Source organism: Hippocampus comes, unplaced genomic scaffold (assembly GCF_001891065.2).
Source record: "Hippocampus comes isolate QL1 unplaced genomic scaffold, H_comes_QL1_v1.1 scaffold147, whole genome shotgun sequence".
NCBI lineage: Eukaryota > Metazoa > Chordata > Actinopteri > Syngnathiformes > Syngnathidae > Hippocampus > Hippocampus comes.
The window spans coordinates 3,366,365-3,385,553 of record NW_017805009.1 but is presented as its reverse complement, the minus strand read 5'-3'; the positions used below and the strand labels follow the sequence as shown (position 1 = coordinate 3,385,553).

The 19,189-nt window shown below is 39.7% G+C and overlaps 2 protein-coding genes across 3 annotated transcripts; one reads left to right on the top strand and one right to left on the bottom strand.

The window, feature by feature from the left end:
- Window positions 1–1,509: 1,509 nt before the first annotated feature.
- On the bottom strand, window positions 1,510–11,872 carry atp6v0a2b (ATPase H+ transporting V0 subunit a2b). 2 transcript variants are annotated; one of them, XM_019862759.1, is made up of 21 exons: window positions 11,335–11,872; window positions 11,078–11,156; window positions 10,573–10,670; window positions 10,358–10,495; window positions 10,105–10,202; window positions 9,605–9,731; window positions 9,054–9,136; window positions 8,876–8,969; window positions 7,855–8,067; window positions 7,032–7,182; window positions 6,706–6,845; window positions 6,467–6,624; window positions 6,272–6,362; window positions 6,015–6,133; window positions 5,764–5,928; window positions 4,776–4,821; window positions 4,249–4,368; window positions 4,047–4,166; window positions 3,847–3,964; window positions 2,741–2,912; window positions 1,510–2,654 (listed from the first exon to the last, which is right to left on the bottom strand). In XM_019862759.1, the coding sequence occupies exons 1-21, from the start codon at window positions 11,449–11,451 to the stop codon at window positions 2,552–2,554; spliced, it is 2,550 nt and encodes an 849-aa protein (XP_019718318.1). In that variant the 5' UTR covers window positions 11,452–11,872; the 3' UTR covers window positions 1,510–2,551. The 2 variants fall into 2 exon arrangements, with proteins under 2 accessions (XP_019718318.1, XP_019718319.1); XM_019862760.1 differs by lacking the exons at window positions 4,047–4,166; window positions 4,249–4,368; window positions 4,776–4,821 and adding exons at window positions 4,990–5,109; window positions 5,192–5,311 and having other exon boundaries at window positions 5,718–5,928.
- A 669-nt stretch (window positions 11,873–12,541) lies between these two features.
- On the top strand, window positions 12,542–18,091 carry tctn2 (tectonic family member 2). Its single transcript, XM_019862888.1, has 18 exons — window positions 12,542–12,963; window positions 13,075–13,188; window positions 13,275–13,345; window positions 13,489–13,684; window positions 13,776–13,876; window positions 13,977–14,173; window positions 14,270–14,387; window positions 14,489–14,642; window positions 14,724–14,801; window positions 14,875–14,997; window positions 15,097–15,171; window positions 15,262–15,357; window positions 15,469–15,586; window positions 15,655–15,758; window positions 15,879–16,020; window positions 16,107–16,250; window positions 17,353–17,441; window positions 17,633–18,091. Exons 1-18 carry the CDS (start codon window positions 12,900–12,902, stop codon window positions 17,770–17,772), a joined length of 2,124 nt encoding a protein of 707 aa, XP_019718447.1. The 5' UTR covers window positions 12,542–12,899; the 3' UTR covers window positions 17,773–18,091.
- The last annotated feature ends 1,098 nt before the right edge of the window (window positions 18,092–19,189 follow it).

The following is a 19,189-nucleotide window of genomic DNA, read 5'->3' as shown; positions in this document are numbered from 1 at the left end:
TCTTTCGAAAACTGTGCATATTACTGTATGTTCCATAAAATACCTTACATTGGTCAACTCGCATTTCACAGGAACAGGTTTCGCCAGAATATAATTCAATGTTTTGGTCCTCTGTCCTGTTGGAGGACCCATGCATGGATGGCAAATTGCGAATGGCATTTTTTTTCTGACAGTAAGAGGCACATTTCGCTGCAGAATGTCTTCATAGCCTTGACATTTCATAATTGCCTGCATAGATTCAAGATACCCTGTGCTGGATGCAAGGGGCGTTGTTAGGAATAAATCTCTGCTGGAGCCCAGGCCCACTCCAATAGTGGTCTTCAACCACTGGCTTGCGGCCTGGTATCGCTTTGTCGGCACTCTGTACTAGGCCGTACAGATACGTTGAAAAATAAAAATCCTGCAGCAGAGTATATACGCCCCAAATGTACAATATCACCAGGGCAGAAATGGAACAGATGGTTGCCGATCCATGAAATATCAGTCAGACCATGTAACTGTCCGTGGCGGAAAAATGGTTGGAAAACTTTTGATCATTCCGAATTTTCCAAGATGGCGTCTTTCTGTGCACCCTTCCCTGCTCCAGTCACCTGACCATGTCTTTTTATTAGTAATGATTTCAGGCCAATCTTTCTGTTTTGAGTTTGGAACAAGGGGTCATTTTTGCCTACTTTCTGAAGTCTTTAAAATTTCATAACTTCCTTAATTGTTAATATATTGACTAAATGTAAATAACATTTTCTAACTTTATTCAAACTGTTTTCTGTGACATTTGTCAAGTTCCAGTTGTGTTATCTCAGGGACCACTGTGGGTGCTTCTTTCTTTGAAGGAGGGGAGAAAGTATTTTCTCAGTGTACTGTAAATAGAAATAGATGCATTCAAACTATACATTTGGCTTATTAATTGGATTCAGTTTCTTCATTATTGAAACCCAACTGTTCAAATGTCCAGTTGTTATATCACAATTGTTGAGTATGTTGCAAATAAAACAATGGCATTTGTTCTTGTTCCCAGAGATGTTGGTTCAAACATCACCAGAGATTTTACCTCACATATCCAACTTGATTTATTGAGAAGATGTACAGAACATCACTTTATACATTAGCAAAGAGCCACACTGTTCTTATAATGGGTGCAAAAATAATTTTATTAAATCTTTCTAAACAAATTATTTAAATGAAGTCAACCATCTCCAAACATTTTATATTACATAAAGTAAAAGTTGCAGTCTGACACAAAATAAGCAAGCAATAGAGAATTTTGAGAAAGTTGGAGTGTTTACATATACATAATATTACCACAAATGGCAAAGCAAACCTGGGATTAATGGTTAAAAGAGCATTGCCTTAAACAATACAACTGGTATGAATGAAAACTTGTCAAAACTACGTGGTATCTTATTATCAATGACTGTTCTGCCAGAGAACATGGGACAACAATCACGGGTAAAATAAACTAAATTAGCCCTCAGTAATTCCTGATGCCAGTCATAATCACCTCAAGTTTAACATACCGCTGATGCCAGACTTTACCGTATAATCACATTTGATAAAGACCTGTGCTGTGACTGTTGATCACTCATTGAAGATGCGGTAAACAGCTAACCAGCAATCACTGAATTGACTTATCCATGCATAGAATGCAAGATCGTGCAGTAACTGGCAGATACAAAGATGACAATACGAAAACAACAAATGTGTGTTCATCTTTAATTCTGCAGCATTTTATAATTGAATAAAAAAATAATAATCCTGTTAAAGCAGTAATATGTCATCTCACACCTTGCCGACTTACACTTTTTATTTACAAACATAAAAATATACCAGATCATACGTTGTGTTTTGGTATCATAAATTAAGAAGGCGAGGCTAACAGAAGGCATTTATGGTGTTAATTCGTTGTATTAAGGCAAGCAACCAAAGGCTGAGCTATTAAATGAAGGCTTGCTTTCTACCAAGTGTATGGAAACCAAATGTGCCAAAACTGAAACTTGGGAAAAAGTAAAAAAGATGAAGTCGGCAAATTATGTTTTGAATAATTAGGTAATGTGCACAAATAAGAAATGTGTGGGTGGAAAATGAAAAGACGGTTCTTTTATAAATAACAATAACCTTAGAGATAACCAAATCTAATCTAACAAGGTTTGTGTGCACATGAACTTACTTCACTTTATCAAATTCTCAACTTGGCGGAAGTGCTTCGTAATACTTGACATCAAGTTGGGCCTAATGATAAAATTGAAATTACAAACCACATCATCTGTACCCTAAAGTGACACATATGCTGTCTATGGTACAAAATAGCCTACAATATTTACTGTACAAACTCTCTACTGTATCATTAGAACAACTGTATTTTTGGTACATCTCAAACTGGCAGTGTTCTTAAATGCTGTAGGGTGTTGTGGTCCTCTTAAAAGGTCTACTCACTAAGGAAAATGGGTAAAGTGGGGACACAAAAAAATAAAATAAAAAAATCAAACTAGATGATGAAATCACTGGAATAATCACATTTTGGCTTTTTAAATCATCCAAGCGAATGTCCATTACTTCACAGTAACCCTTCCTGTTCAAAGCTGGAGGGCAGGAGAGAGAAGGAAAACGGATAAAACTTGACTCCAGTTCCACTGTAGAATTTATTCTGAAACTCCACCCTGAGGGAGGAAAAATAGATTTTTTTTTTAATTAAAAAGATTCAATAAAGTCCATGTCAGTTCGTGCACCTATGTAGGCATCTTACCAGTGCAGTCGAAGGGCATGGAGGAAAGCAGACAGGCCCTCCATTACCAGCAGGATTGACACGGTGAGAACGGCAAACAGGCCAAACACCGGCACTAAGAAAAAAACCCCAAGAATCGATTCCATTCGCAGTCCTACTCGCATCACCATGGCCCAAAGTACTTCGGATAGCTCTGTGTGCAGAAAAATGCCTCCTTATACAAAGTGTTATGACGTGTACATTTGACACCCGCTTGTTATGAGGTGACACGGACCGAGCCATCACGCGAATACAGAAAATCCGCATGAGTGATACCCATTGAAATTCATTTAGGAAAACAAAAATGTCAACCAAAAACATTTTTTCTTTTGTTTCACAACCTTTTGAGACAATCACTGCAATCAAATATTGTTTGAAACTTTCACTGAAACATGAACTGACCGAATGTTTCTGCTCCTTCCACAGACATTCACTAAAATTTGGATCAGGGTTCATAAAAGCCCACTTCAGGTAGGCACCAACAGTGAGCGATGCTGTTGAGCTGAAGGAGACATAATGGGTCTTTTTGGCATGTGAGACCGCTGTGAGCTGACTGGAATGCAACTTTGGTGGTGACTAAGGGAAAAACTTGACCAAGGGAGGAGTTTGGTGAGACAAAAGAGAACGGCTTTCGGAACGCTTAGAGGAAATTCTGGTTCACCTCAGGAAGGGAAAGCACAATACACCATGAGCACTCTGTGTGGTGGGGATGGGGAGGCGCCGACCTTAACTGAGAGGTTATGGGTCGGTGGGGAGAATAATTTGAAACCCTCCTCAGTGATAGACTGCATCTGATTATCGTGGTATGAGGAGGGAGCTGAACAGAAAGGCAAAGCTAATGGTTAACCGGTCGATGTCGTTTCCCACCCTTACTCTAGGGTCACAAGGTGTGGGTCATGACCAAAAGAACAAGAATAGAAGCTATTTAAGTCGTTTTCTAAATTAACCTTATTTTAATTACCTGGAGGGCGACCAAGATCTCAAAACAAAACTCGTTTGAACTTAAGTTCCACTTCACCGTGAAGCTGTACAGGCATCAAGGAGTTGTTGGTAACTGCACTGGCTGGATGAGAAGGCTTCATACTTACGGGCATGTGCCAGACTGAGAGCCCAGAGCCTGAGGTAAGAAGCTGTATTGGATATGCACCCTAGGCAGTATTCTATAGTGTGGATGGCCTGGTGCAGGAACTCATCAGCAAAGTCAAACTGTTAGATCAAAAACAAAAAAGAAAGTAGCTTATTGGTTTTGTCAAGATTTTGCTGGAGTGCAGTAACTGACAATGCTGACCTCCTCCGTGTGCTGCTCCCCACTCGAGGAGAGCTCACTGTGACTGCTGCCCTCCTCCATGTCATGAGTCCGTAACAAGAAGAGCTCCTCTTCACTGCTATGACGCACACGCTCATAACCCTGAGAATACATATGACATCAACTCAGATTTGCTTAAACATACTTGGAAACATTTTGACTGGCAAATAAGTACTCTACTCACCCTGTACAAACTAAGCCGATGACTTCCACTGTGAAGCCAATAGAGGTAGAGTGGTTTCCCAAGGAACAGGACAGGCACTGAGAGCACAGCTATGACTACCAGAAACATCTGCAAGCCGCTCTGGAAACAAAAACAAAAAAATCCAAATTCACTTACAAAGTGGTCCCCCCCACCCCCATAAATAAACTTTACATATCTACGAACGATCTACTAAAATTTCAGAAGAGCTAAATAATTTAGAATGATCGCTTTTCATTTTACAGGTGCATAACACTCAGTCAAAAACTTTATCCATCCATCTGACCCCCACCCCAAAAAAAAAAAAACAAACAAAAAAAAATTAGACCAAGGTCTCTTTTCCAAGGGTGTGTTTATCAATGCTCATTTTGAAGTGCTGTAGTTTAACAACCGTTCATGTGTCAGACAGAGATTTTTATAAACAACAAAATCAGTTTCAGCAGTATTAGTTACGTTTACCCACAGCGGGCCAAATATTTGGTAGGAAGCGGGACACTTTAGTTCCTCACCTGTCCAGGGTAGAGGGGCTGCACCGAGTCCCCTTGCATGAGGAACATGTTTATAAAGTGAATGAGGATGCACCCTAGGCAGTATTCTATAGTGTGGATGGCCTGGTGCAGGAACTCATCAGCAAAGTCAAACTGTTAGATCAAAAACAAAAAAGAAAGTAGCTTATTGGTTTTGTCAAGATTTTGCTGGAGTGCAGTAACTGACAATGCTGACCTCCTCCGTGTGCTGCTCCCCACTCGAGGAGAGCTCACTGTGACTGCTGCCCTCCTCCATGTCATGAGTCCGTAACAAGAAGAGCTCCTCTTCACTGCTATGACGCACACGCTCATAACCCTGAGAATACATATGACATCAACTCAGATTTGCTTAAACATACTTGGAAACATTTTGACTGGCAAATAAGTACTCTACTCACCCTGTACAAACTAAGCCGATGACTTCCACTGTGAAGCCAATAGAGGTAGAGTGGTTTCCCAAGGAACAGGACAGGCACTGAGAGCACAGCTATGACTACCAGAAACATCTGCAAGCCGCTCTGGAAACAAAAACAAAAAAATCCAAATTCACCTACAAAGTGGTCCCCCCCACCCCCATAAATAAACTTTACATATCTACGAACGATCTACTAAAATTTCAGAAGAGCTAAATAATTTAGAATGATCGCTTTTCATTTTACAGGTGCATAACACTCAGTCAAAAACTTTATCCATCCATCTGACCCCCACCCCAAAAAAAAAAAACAAACAAAAAAAAATTAGACCAAGGTCTCTTTTCCAAGGGTGTGTTTATCAGTGCTCATTTTGAAGTGCTGTAGTTTAACAACCGTTCATGTGTCAGACAGAGATTTTTATAAACAACAAAATCAGTTTCAGCAGTATTAGTTACGTTTACCCACAGCGGGCCAAATATTTGGTAGGAAGCGGGACACTTTAGTTCCTCACCTGTCCAGGGTAGAGGGGCTGCACCGAGTCCCCTTGCATGAGGAACATGTTTATAAAGTGAATGAGGATGCTAGGAGCCTGTCTGGAGTTCTTGGCAGAGAAGAAGAGCCACTTGTAGAGTATCATGAAGACCAGGTATCCAAAGAGGCATAGCAAGAACAAGATCTCGGGGAGAAATACCAAGTACAAATTGTGCTTCCTCCTGAAGTGCCTGTTTTCATGAATAAAAGTGAGATAAACAATCAAGTCCTATCGTTTGCGTTCATCTCATGTTACCATGAAATATCAAATACTTACAAGTGATTAAAAGTGCTGAGGATCACCCCAAAGCTCATGTGAACGATGCCCAATATGACTGACATTTTCATCTTATAGGAGTTCAGAAACGTAAGACGGTTTGAAGCCAAGTTCCAAATCTTGAATAAGACAAACACAATCATGTATTCTCCAAAAATAGCAGGCAGCACAAAGCAGCTGAAGAAATCCTTAAACACCATAAGAGGTTATTTTATTGTGATTTTACATGTGACGAGACTTCAACACCGTCCACTCACTGGGTCAATTCCAAGAGGGTATGGTCCTTTGAACACTCCAGTGACATTTGGATCCAGAGTAAGAAAGCCATTCCCTCTGACATCCTGAACACTATTTGGAGAGGATGAAACCACCATAGTGAGTTGAAAGCAGAATATTTGACTCTTTCACAAGCTTTCCTGGATGTTTTGTGTTTGTCATTGGGACACACTTACTTCCACGCATTAGCTGTGAACATGGCTTTGACGCTCCATCCAGAACCAAAGATGTTCATGGATTTGGAGAAACAGTCATTGTATATCAGGCCGGTATAAACAGAGAAAAGGCCCATCATTAGGATGATGTAACGACCTTCAAAAAAAGTGTTCCAGATCTGGACAGCAAATCATCCAGTTACAAGTCAGCCTTGTCAGGAAACAGGTACACTTCGATAACACGTTGTAAAGCAATTTACCTCATTCCTGGTATTCTTAAGCTTGCGGTTGTTCTCACACAACACCATCCAAAAAGCAAAGGCAGCCATAAGAAGACCATGACCCATGTCTCCAAACATCACGGCAAACAGGAAGGGGAATGTAATAATTGTGAAAGGAGCTACAATAAAGAGTGGGGAAGATATTAGGAACAACAGCAATATGACCTGTAATACTTCTCAAACGGTGGGGCAGTAATTATAATGTACGAGGCAGGTCTCCAAGAGTATAAATAAATATTTTGTCAAATTCATCTATTTCCACAACAAAAACTGTCACAGCAAAAAGTAAAAAGATACCCGCTTACCAGGATTGACTTCTCTGTATGTCCCTACTCCATAGGCATCCACAATGTTCTGGAAGCCAACAGTGAACTTGTTGGACCTTATCAGGGTAGGGGGAGTGTCATTGGTGGGTATGCGATTGACAAAGGATGGAACTGTTGATCCACTTTTCCTCTGTCAAACAAAATACACGTCACCAGAATTAACATGAACATTGATGGGAGTAACGGCATGGGGAATAATGTTTCTTTCAGTGATACGGAATATACAGTAATTACTTTTTCATTCAACGCTGTTTCTGTTGTCGCCAAAAAAAACAGCGCAACATTATTTTAATTAGTAAATCACTGAAAGAGTTTTCATTGGACAAGCGGGACCTCTAAACTAAGAGGTCGGGGTTTTTTTTTGTTTGTTTTGTTTTTCTTTTACTTTGTGAAGGGGCACGAGTCAACTGCATAAGTGGTGATGATTGGCGGGTTAGAGTCAAATTTCATTGTAAGCCAATCAGAAGTGGAGAGTTTGGCAGGTGCAGACACAACGGGCTCACACAAGTATGGAGTTATGAGCACTGAAAAAAAATAAACGGGAATGGCAAGCCTAGTTAAATTTACAGGGAAAGTAGCCTTTTCAACCGAAGCCCCGCCCCCCCCCCCCCCATAAACAAAATTAAAGGAAAGAACGTACACAATAAAAGTGCTTCTCCATGTCAAAGTGAAGTATTTCGAATCTTTAATGGCCATTAAAACTAAATCTGAAATTTGAATCTGAAAATGGCACAAAAATAAATTATCTTCCTCGTTTCACAAACTAATGACAAAGTCGGTAGTGGTGGAAGAGTTTCTTTACCGATCCTTCTTCGAGTGCTCTTCTCAGAGTCGGAAGCTCATCGACAGGACACCAGACCTCAGCAATAAGACACTTATTGGTGACGTCAAAACTACACTGGTTGAGAATGTAGTAGATAGCTTTCATCTTTTTGACCTGGATGACCCAAGTGTAGACCGATTCGGAGGCCTTGATCAGGACCTGCTTCAGGTAATCTTCAGTTCGATGAAGTACCTGCAAACAACAGCAACAAATTGGTTTCATAGAATTACCAGCAAGACATACTACATGTGGTCTGTATTTTTATGATCCAGATATAAACACAAAGTGGATATTTCCAGATATAAGCTTGAGATTGAAAAAACACATTCAGAAGGGATAGAATTCAAGTAGGTGTACCGTATTTAGAAAAAGAAAAAAAATGCTTGCCGGGATCTTATGCTGATCATGTGCTACAAGGAGAGCAATTGGATTTTTCAATCACAGTGTGTTAAAGTTAACAAACGATTTACTAGGCAGTGACCCGTAGAGAAACTTTTCCTCGCTTGCTAACTCAGAAGAAATTGGTTACACATTTAAGAGAGCCTCTTTGTGGCGACTTTTCTATCTGTACTGTGGTGTTATGATGTGATAATGGATATGTATGCACGTGTCTTAATTTGCACGTGATCTGGATACAGTACATCAGGTTTTTTAAAATTATTCAAATATGATATCCATTTCTTGAAATCTATTTGCATATTATCTTGAACTGAAATGGAGATAATCTATTTAGAGGTTTTTAAAATGGTTTAAAATTTTTTTGGAATGTGGCCCAAGTCCTTTTTTTTTAACGTCTTAACATTTTCAGTGCATCTATGGTTTGCTGTTAACTGTGTTGCCTCACTTTTCATATTTAACCTCCGTATATCACATTTTAACAAGATGACAGTAAACGTATTTTCAAGGAATATCCGTTAGTCAATGACAAACACACCAAACTTGCATTCTGTCACCAATTGAACCAGTGCAAGGAAAAAAACCAACAAAAAAGAGGACATACAGTGTGCAGGTCCTGAATGCGAGTACTTAGTCCTTGCACAACATCGTTCCTCTCCTCATTGTTACTGGGATATGGATACAGATGACAGTGGTAGCTAGGGGTGGAAAGAAAACAGGTATCACTTGAAGGCGACTCTTTCTTTTCCACAGCAATACAATATAGTAGTGTGGAATATTACCAGTCACAGATCTTCTTCACTTTCTGGCCAATTTGTTCTCCCCAGTAGGAGATTAGAAACACCACACTTTTGGTGGGCTCGCCCTATAAAAAAAGGCATAATGGCTTCATTTAAGAATATTACCATCACAACAAGAAGAAGAAAAAAAGATTCCATTGATTTTTGTGAACAACTGTGAGGCAGACGTGTTAACAATTTAGCTGCCGTGATGCCAAGAAAGAGATTCCAAAACATAATTTTAAGCACATCCGCATGATATTATTTTCACACAACATTTTAGCAATCTGCGTTATGGTAACATGGTAAGACGGTGTATCTCATACCACTGTTTTTTTACCTGATATGCCCAAAGTAAACTGTGACAAATACCCCCTCCACCCATCCACCAACACACACAAAAATCAGTAACCAAACCAATGTTACTAAATTTTAAAAAGCCACAATAAAATGATGATTATGTTATTTGGGATATTAGGGTCACTCATAGCTTAAATTTATGTAATCAAAATGTGCAGGTAACACGGCAAACAAGAGCCAATTTAAAGACCTACAGTGTCAGGATCTTCGAGATACTCCTCAACTTCAGCATAGCTGAGAATAGTGAAGCCTTTACACACTCTCCACAGCATTCGCTCAAAGGCCTCGATCTTTGTCCTCTGGATGAGCCCAGAAATGAAACTGCGAAAGAATGAAAACAAGATTCACAAACAGCACAACCATGCATGTATTTTACTTATCTAGCTATCCATCCATCCAACCATTTGGCACTGGACTAGAGCTGGTCCCAAAAGCCCGTATCCCACTGAGGGGCGAACGTATGCAAGTGATGGCAAATGTAGCGAATGTTGTGTTCTCGTCAGGGATCATTCAAGGTTGTAAGCGTTCACCCAATGTTCTCCGGGTGCTTGCCAACAGTTTAAATGTTTTTTTTTTTTCTTGTCGCAAGGAAAACATTCGCAACCTTCGCAAACACTCGCAAATATTGCCCATTCAAATGTTGCTTAGCTTTGATATGTTGTATGTTATACAACAAACAGAGTTTTCATTTTACCCTAGTTTGGCTCCAAGCCTCTGCATACTGCTGTAATCCATCATTGTGTCTTTTTCTAGGAAAGGAAACTCCTCATATGCAACTTGCAACGGCTCTCTCTAGAGGGAAAGCGATCCATAGTCAAGGGAGGGGAGAGAAGAAAATGTATGAAACAGCAGATTCCACTCTTCATGTGTTATCAGGCTGGGTGTTAATATGTAATTTCCAGTGTTACATGCACAACAAGAAATGCCAGCTACTACAGTACACTTACCTCAGTGCTTCTCTGCACAAAGTTGCAAGTGATGCGCAGCATGTGTGTGTACTCTGTGAGCTCCAACAGATTCTTCTGCAATCTCTCCTTATTCCTCATGACCTCCCCTAACTCTACTTCCAGCCTCTGTAGTTGCTCCTGCACAAACACATGCATACACAACCGCCGCGTTGCTGACTAGGAGTCAAAATGTGTAATAAAGGCTGTGGACATACCATTATACCCATCACGTGTTTTGGTAAAGGAGCCACAGGGTTAACATCGCCGTCTGGCAAGGAAATGTCAGCTTTCTTGATTTCTCTCAACAGATAGCCTGTGGACAACACATGGGGCAGTTTAAAACTCTGCATGAAGCTATTGTGTATTTTAAACAAATCTTATTACCAGCCTTTCAAGCCGCGTTAGGGAGTTATTCTCTAGTCTTGACTGAATGAAAAAGTTCAGTTGAGTGAAAGCCATCACATTCAGCTCAATGAACACAGGATGGCATTCTCATAACAACAGTCACTGACTTTCAATTGAATTCAATGAGAAGACGCTCTGTTCTTTATTGTATTACTACTCTATGCAATTACAGCTTTCTCCAGGCCTTGAACTAAGTCACTGCATTCATACTTTCAATTTACACAATTACTCACATAAATTCATTAATCACAATCCTATCATATTGGCTTTCACTCAAACCCATTGGTATTCTGTTTCAGATCAAAAAATACATACCAAGGATCCTCTCCATCTCTTCACATCTTTTGATTTCGTTGACATATTTTCGTTGAAATGCATTAACACTGGGATTAAGCTGAAACAGGAAACCACACAAACGTCAACAGCTGTTGCACGGCAAAATGAAATTTAACGCGTCATTTTTCATTTCGTATTTTAATTTAGAAACCTCAGCGAAGAATGGTAACAACGGTCATGAATGCATTTGTGAGAGACAATTTCCGCAAGAAAATGTAAACTGCATCAGAACATACATCTCTGAACTCTACAATGCCCAGTTCTCCTAGATCACCGATGCAGTCATATGCTGACCCGGACTGAAGGAACAGTTGGGCCAAGCACATTTCTTCACCCCGCAGCAAAGAGCCCATTTTAGCTTGCTGCTCCCTTCTTCTCTGCTGAGTGGCTGCTGTTGTTAGCAAGCTAACAAGCTGGTCGAAGATAGATAACGTTCATTAAATTTCAGCCAGTGTCCCGCAAGTTGCGTCGAGTTCATCCAGCGTCATATTTTGAATCCTGTGGTACAAATACACTTGACTTGCTTCACGTCCTAACGCTATCCATACACAGGTTCTCTCTATCGTTATACCAGCTAAAGGCTATATCCCTCTTCGCTTGGCTGAAAATAAAGCTCCTTCCAAAGATAAAATAGATACGGTAAGTCCTCATATAGCAGGGTCACCATCAACCAGCAAACAACTTGATATGCATTTTTTTCATAGTTCATAAAGTTTTAGCAGGAGGTCGCTGGTTTATTCTCCACGTCACTCTGTTTTGGAGTCTGCGCAGTGAGCCCCTTACGCTTGATTATGAGCTACACGTGATCGGGCGAATTGTACACAAAAGAATTTATGTGAGTGGAGTTTTATTTTTGGGCAAAAAATATGACTGCTATGAAATACATAATTTAAATGAGAATCTGTGGATAAAAAATCTATTCATGCCTTAAATTGTCAATAAAGCTAATGAACACGATAAAAATGCCCAAGATGTAAAACCTTTCACAAAATAACAAAACTGTTTTGGTTTTGTTATGGATAAAATACAGAGATTTTAAAACTCTATACAAACATCTACTTATTAGGTGTAGTTTTATTATTTATTTATATTTAAACCAAAATGTATCTTGAAATTAGTACTACTTCTGGGGTGTTTTTCATTCCAATTAATTCATCATTATTTATTTATATATTTAATTATGTATTGTTTGTTTGTTAATTATTACAATATCATAATTTTGAATTTCGTTTTGGTATTTCTCAGGAAAAAACTGCGGTGTCTAAATAAACTCACATCTAGGCGCCTTAAGATACGTAAAAAGTGCTGATTTAAATAAAGATTTCCTGTTCTTGAAATTTAATAGCCGCATGAAATTAACTTGATCCATTTTTTAAGCGCCACTTTAAAACGGGGGGGAAAAAATGTTGAGAACCGGATATACGTATATTTTATCGCGCTGCTATGTTTGTTATCCAACAGTACTTTGCCTCTGGGAAGGGGCGATGCTGTTAATTCTCCATATACGGTTGCATTGTGTGCTGATTTTTTTCTGAAATACGTATTTAATGTTTTGCAACGACCAATTATAATAAAAGATAACTCGTCTTAGCGGCGCGCCAACATGCCAAAGTCGCTTAATAACTACGTCACAGGGTGTTTTCGTGTTTGTCGCTAAGTAACGCTTAACTCAAAAGTAGCTTCAATCTTCAATGTTACTGTGATTTTTAGCCACACACTCTTTTAGACATGTGTTTGGTGAATCGGGATTTGACTCCATGATCAATGACTTAAAAAGTCTCCGCAAGCTCCTTCGGATAAAATGGTCAAAGTGGTGGTTGTCCTATCTTTCCTACTGTTTTGTTGGGCGGATAGCACAAACCCTGGTAAGTAATGGTATTTCTGAGTTGAGTTAGTACATTTAAATGCGACAGTTCAATGTTATAAATATACGACCAGGAAGCAATGTGTTCAGACATACATGTCCTTGTCATCAGTTTTCCAGCCATCGTCCATTATTGCCACTGGACCGAGAATCACAGCATTTTTACTTGGAAACATAAAAGACGTCTCTCTGAATGTACGCACAGTATTTCCATCTAATGTAACAGGTACATACAACAAGAACTCCTTATCATTTTTGATTGAGGGGGGAAAGGCACGTGGTAACTATTGTCGGTTTGTGGTTTATTGACAGGAAGCATTGACCCTCCATCATGTGCAGCTGAGGAAACTTTGTGGATTGTCACAAAGGAACTGGTTGGAACGGTAGGAAGATCAATTTCCGAAGTGTTATACGTCGTCACGACATGCATTGATGAAACCGAAAAAATGTAAAACTGCGCAACAATGACCGAGTGCACTCATTTGACATGCGATGGTCCTCCTTTGTTTGATTTGTGATTCCACAGAATGCACTCCGGGTTAATCTGCAGTTAAATAAAAGTCTGCATTTGTGTGGTGATAACGAAACCGACTGCTGTCCAAAGCCGTTGTGTGTCCTCGAGAGCCTGCAGGTATCTGCCTGTGTGGGCAACACGGTTCAGGCATCATTGCTGATCCAGGCCAAGATTCATGCTCATTTGATTTCTGCTTTTCCTAGAACAGGTAGTTATACTGAATCTGCTATGCTATACTCTAACTTGAATTACAAGAGCGCCATAATTTTCAGTAAATGTTAATCTCTTGTCCATTCTAGACAATCAAACGGTCATTCCAAACCAAGTGTATGAACCTCTGGGCTCCTGTCCATGTGACCTCACTGCTAGGACCTGTGATATCCGCTGTTGTTGTGACAAGGTACCTGCAAGAAAAGGGTCAGTATCACAATAATAATAATAATAATAATAATAAGCTTCTCTATTTATCCTCTATGTCATGTTTGCCTTTGCTTCAACAGGACTGTTCGCCTGAAGAGTTGAAGCTGTTCCAGTCGCACTGTCACCCAGGACCCTTTGGTGGGCAGCGCCCTCCAGTTCCAGACTATCACTGCTCTGCACGGAGAGACAACTCCCCAGATTGGTTTCCCTTTCTGTGTGTCATCTCCCCACCTGAAAACAACCCATATCTGGGACTCTTCTACAATGGAGACAAAATGTAAAATGTTATTTTATTGTTTTGTTGAATTTCTTATGATGTCATTCATTGCCAAAATTCTTTATGCGTTGTAATTTTGTCATTTGATTTGTTTAGAATACCAAAGCCTCGCCCCTCCTTCCAAATCCCTGTTTTGTCTGAACCAGTTTTTAATATCTACAGACAAGGAAATCCCATTTTTACTTTGGATGATCAATTGTTCACTATTCCCCAGGTTAGTAATGTTTGATTTATTAGTAACAATGGCAAGGTTTGTCTTTTTTTGTGTTCATTTTACCAAAGCTAACCAAAACATTGGCTGTGTTTTGTACACAGATGGCAATTGGACACTGTGTTGACAATGCTCCTGTAGCCTTTTTGGAGAATTTTAGTCACAAATGTGTAAACCTGCTGAACTCTTGTCCAACTGCTTTCCCTTTACAAACACTTGCATCAGATTTAAGAGTTCGAGTGAACAATGGACAAGGAGGTATGTATTAAGTCTTTGATGAACTGTAAACACTGCCTGTAAACATTATGGTTTGGCTAAATAATTTCTCTTTTCTCCTAGGTGATGTCACAGTCGTAGTCAGAGATGAATTGATAGGGGATTTGAGTCAGTTCCTGTCAAATGCAGTTGTTGATCCAGGTACAAATATTACAGCATACCATCATCACGCAGATTTGTGTCCTCTGTGCCTGATGAATTTATTTCCCTTCAGATCAGAGCCTGGTCTGTGACAAGGTCACCTTGGCGTTGGATTACACATTCTACTGGAAAAGAAATCACATCACAAATGTCAACCTGATACGCTCTGTCGGAACAGTCATTTTCAAAGGAAGCGGTACAAGGCCATTACACATCCCTTATATAATCCATATCTTTTTTTTTTTTTTTTCAGGCGAGGGGACGGCTTTGTTCTCTAATCAGTTTGTCTTTGCAGTGAAGTTAACCACGAGGTATTCTGCTGTTTTCCTGACGAGAGATTATGTGGGAGAGTCCAACTCGGGGAATCCAGGTGAGAGCAGTTTATCCTGAGAAAATCTGTGAGATTTGTTTCAGTCAAATATGAAATACCTGCTTAACACACCAGCATCTGGAATGACAGGTTATCAAGTGGGAAAGCCCGTCATTGCCGGAATTGAGCGCACACAGAACACTGCTTTCTCTGTGCAGAGGACATCAATCAATCTCTGGAAACCAGGTGATACGATGACAGTTGTTTGGTTGATCATCGATTGTCACCAATTGAATTCTAGCGTTCTTTGTATTAAAATCAATTAACAAATAACCTATTCTTTATTCTGCTTTAAAGTGCATGATGGGCTATGTTTCACTGCTGAGAAACAACCAGTTCTGTTCGCTATGAATTCAACATCAGGATGTCATTTACATGTCAGCCTCCAAAACCTGACCCAGTGTGATCTCCTCAGGTAAGATTCTCATAATATAAAATGTAGTATATGTGCTCAAGCAAAGTAAAATGTCTTCTCTCCTCCAGAGCCACTGTTGGTTCTTTGCAGACAAACTTGATCACAGCCACATATGTTGCAAAAAAGGGAAACCCAAATTCTGAAAAAGAGGCAGACTGGGTCAAAATAAGATGTACGTACACATGAAGAATGTATTTTTTAGTCAAATGTGTTTGATGTATGGATGACTAATGAGCTCATGGAACGAACTGCTGTGTATTTCTGCTTTCCTGTCATCTGAACTGATTTTTAGATATGAACTCAAGCACTTCTTTGGAAGATGGAGATGGTTCGTGTGGTGGGATTCCGTCCCATATCCATATCTCCATTTGGAGTCTTGTTACTGAAACGACTGAAGAAACTGCTCAAAGCAATATCCAAGCTATACAAGTTCGGTATGTGTATAGAAGTCCAAATCATGCTGCATATTGTAAATAACAGTCAATCAAGACTAATGCTTCCTTTTTTGGACTATTTTTAGGTCCACACTGTCCACATGGACATTAGACTGCGGAGGAGGGGATTTCTCTCCATGTGCAGATCCCACAGAGACCCAGATGTTTCATGTGACTTCGTCAGTTACCTTTATTGAGATTCCGATCCATCATGGACCTCCAAAAACCAGGTAATTAAAACGGCAAAACCCCCCTTGCAAATGTTGATACTAGTTGAAGCAATTCACTTTAAAATGATAGGTCAGGTCATAGTCTCAAGCATCCTGTTCTTATGGCTACAAAAGTGAATTCCTTGAAAACAGCTAATCTCTTGGCAAATTAGGCAGACACGGTGAAAAAAAAGCCAATTTTCACTTTTTATTTATCGCTACACGTTATCCATTTTAGAAATGGGCTGGAAGATAATCACGTATGAGTCATGCAGCGAAGGGTGTTTTCGCAAATTCACTTTTCCCAACACGATTCCGAAAGTGGTGTATCTGGATAGGCGGAGCGTGCTCAGAGCGTATTTTCGAATGCGCCGAGAGCACAGTTATGGGTCTGCTTTCATCTTCTGGTGAAATATAAAACAGCTTTTTTTGTACACGTCTACTGCGGTCAACAGTGCTGTTGGGCCACTTATTAATTTTATGCCAGAAGCAAACATGGCAAGAGCCAAAATGACATGTGAATCACTCAAAGAAGTTCTCCGCAGTATCAATCTGGGACCGCTCCAATGTGAGCTGTGGGCCGGACTTTGGACACGCCTGATTTAAACAATTGCATCTGTTAAGAGTCACGGATTATTTAAGAGTCTTACGGCTTGTGTGGAAAAAAAAACTTTGTCAGCCACATTGTGACCTGACATTGCAGTAGCGACTCCCTGAGGGGAGAAATGTAAATTTTGTGAATTTGGAGGATGTGTCTGCTCCTTAATAATATTCTTGGCCCTCCAAGTGACTCAACTGTTGTAAATGTCCTGTCGAGAGGAGGAAGTTGCACCGCAGATGTCCTCTGCAGTTTTTAATCACAGGCTGCAGCACATTTCTCTGCTGCATTGTGTGATTTCCAAACCACACAATGATGGAACTAGTACTGACAAATCTCCACTGAAATTGCTCAAGACGGTTTTCATTCCAAATTTCTTGAAGTTTCTTAAAAAGTAGAGAAATTTTTTCGGTTTGGTCTTTGGATACAATGATTTTGTGTGCAAGTGATGCACATCTTGGTTTGTGCACTGATATAATATGTAAGGGTGAGTTAAACTGCAGTACTGTACTCTTTGTTTCTCAGGTTCCAGATTAACTTCACAGAGTATGATTGTAACAAAAATGATGTATGCTGGCCTCATCTTGCCTTCCCCTTGACCAAATATTACACTGGTAAGTTTCATCTCACAATGGTTTCTGTATTTCTTACATAAGCAATATTTGACCACTATATTTGACCGCATACTAAGTTGTTGAAAATATCAGTTACATTCAGTTTTTAAAAAAGTAGCATTGGTTTTAGTGTTAAAATCATTGTATTCAAGTGTCATTGCACTTTTTATTCACTTTTTCTTTTTTATTAGGTGAACCACATTCTCAGGCTTTGGCTAAAGGCCTAATCTTGCTCTTCTTTTTCATCGCCGCCTCACTTCTTGGGACTCCCTGGAGGCAAATCCGGCAGGCATGGAATAGTTCTTCTCGTGCTGTAATACGGGATTACTGAAGAGATGCTTGTGTGATACAGTTATCTTAAGAACAGTTCTTACACTGGGTGTAGGTTTACTCTTTAGATGTGTTATCTAGAACATGCTATGTTCACACAGACCAGAGATTCACGTGCGTGCAAGCAAATCATGTCAATGTTCACCATTAGAGAGGTATCCTATAGCAGAGCGCTTGAGGTGAACGGTCAGTTCTCCAGCAACCAGTCCCCATTTTCTTACTTGGACTGTAAAGTTCTTTGTACTGTTGGTTCATGTTTATATTGTGTATAGTTGTAGGTGCACCATTTTGTTATGAAATAAAAAATGAGTTTAATGTTATTTTCTGGGTATATTTCTCTCATCACAAGTTTAATTAATGTAACAAGAAGCATACATGCATGACCATCCGACTGACCATATGTTGCATCCAATTCCTACAATGTCATTACCAGACTGTTCATTGCAAGAGTCAGAGCACATCAGAAGGGTAAAGTATTCTTCATGTGAAAATTGTGGATGAAACATACTGACCTACTCCCTTCAAGACAACGGTTCCACAATCTGAGTCAAGCCAACAAAAACCTGTGGTAGAGGTCCTATATCGATTGATAGGAAGAGAAAAGGGTACTATTTTTATGTAAATGTTTTTGTATCACAGTATTGTTATTAACATCTATTCATCATCTGAAACCGATTAATCCTCACGAGGGTCGCGGGTGAGAAAAGAAAAAAAATCATGCGTGCACAAGTAAATGTTTCAGAAAAAGAACTGTACACAGTATAGAATGCAATATAGATATATAGATGTGCTAACTAATTATACGATGTGCTGCTCTGTTATTTAACACTTTGGTTTACTTACATGTTTGTATTGTACAAAAATAATCACATTCGTTTGAATGTTCGGAAGTAGTCTATTAAGTTAGTTTCATTCGTTTTATCTCTGATAAAAAATATATTTTACAATATGGGCAGTTGGAATATAAGAAAAGTCGCTGGTGGCGCATCGCGGTACACTCGCCTGAGTTGTGCAGGCCGCGTGTGATGGGTTCACACTCAGTGACAGTGAGAATGTGGGGGTGTATGGTTGTTCATCTCTATATGTGCTTTGCGACTGACTGCCGACCAGTTCAGGGGGTAATCCGCCTTTCGCCCAAAGTTAGCTGGGGTAGGCTCCAGCACCCCACACGACCACTTCAAGATAAACGGTGATGAAAATGGGTGGATGGAATTTTTAAAAAAGGTCAGATGGAGCCTTTTATACAAACATAATCACGTTTGATTATAGCTTATTTGTTTAAGGTTAATTCGTTTGATATTTATTCAGTCTCAACTGTATTTATCGAGCACTTTCAAACAGCCATCCTTTCAAATAGTCCTTAAATTGGGCGGCCCAGTGGTTGACTGGGTAGCACGTCAACCTCACAATGCAGAGGT

What these genes read in the sequence shown, in the direction of transcription:
- atp6v0a2b (XM_019862760.1), bottom strand. Translation starts at nt 11,451, where the DNA reads ATGGGCTCTTTGCTGCGGGGTGAAGAAATGTGCTTGGCCCAACTGTTC. An exon ending in TTCACAGCTAATGCGTGGAA is followed by an intron (nt 6,363 to 6,466) that starts GTAAGTGTGTCC and finishes CTCTCCAAATAG; the next exon opens with TGTTCAGGATGTCAGAGGGA. An exon ending in TCTCAGTCTGGCACATGCCC is followed by an intron (nt 2,913 to 3,846) that starts GTAAGTATGAAG and finishes TTCTGCACACAG; the next exon opens with AGCTATCCGAAGTACTTTGG.
- tctn2 (XM_019862888.1), top strand. Translation starts at nt 12,900, where the DNA reads ATGGTCAAAGTGGTGGTTGTCCTATCTTTCCTACTGTTTTGTTGGGCG. An exon ending in TTCTACAATGGAGACAAAAT is followed by an intron (nt 14,174 to 14,269) that starts GTAAAATGTTAT and finishes TGATTTGTTTAG; the next exon opens with AATACCAAAGCCTCGCCCCT. An exon ending in ACCCAGTGTGATCTCCTCAG is followed by an intron (nt 15,587 to 15,654) that starts GTAAGATTCTCA and finishes TCTCTCCTCCAG; the next exon opens with AGCCACTGTTGGTTCTTTGC.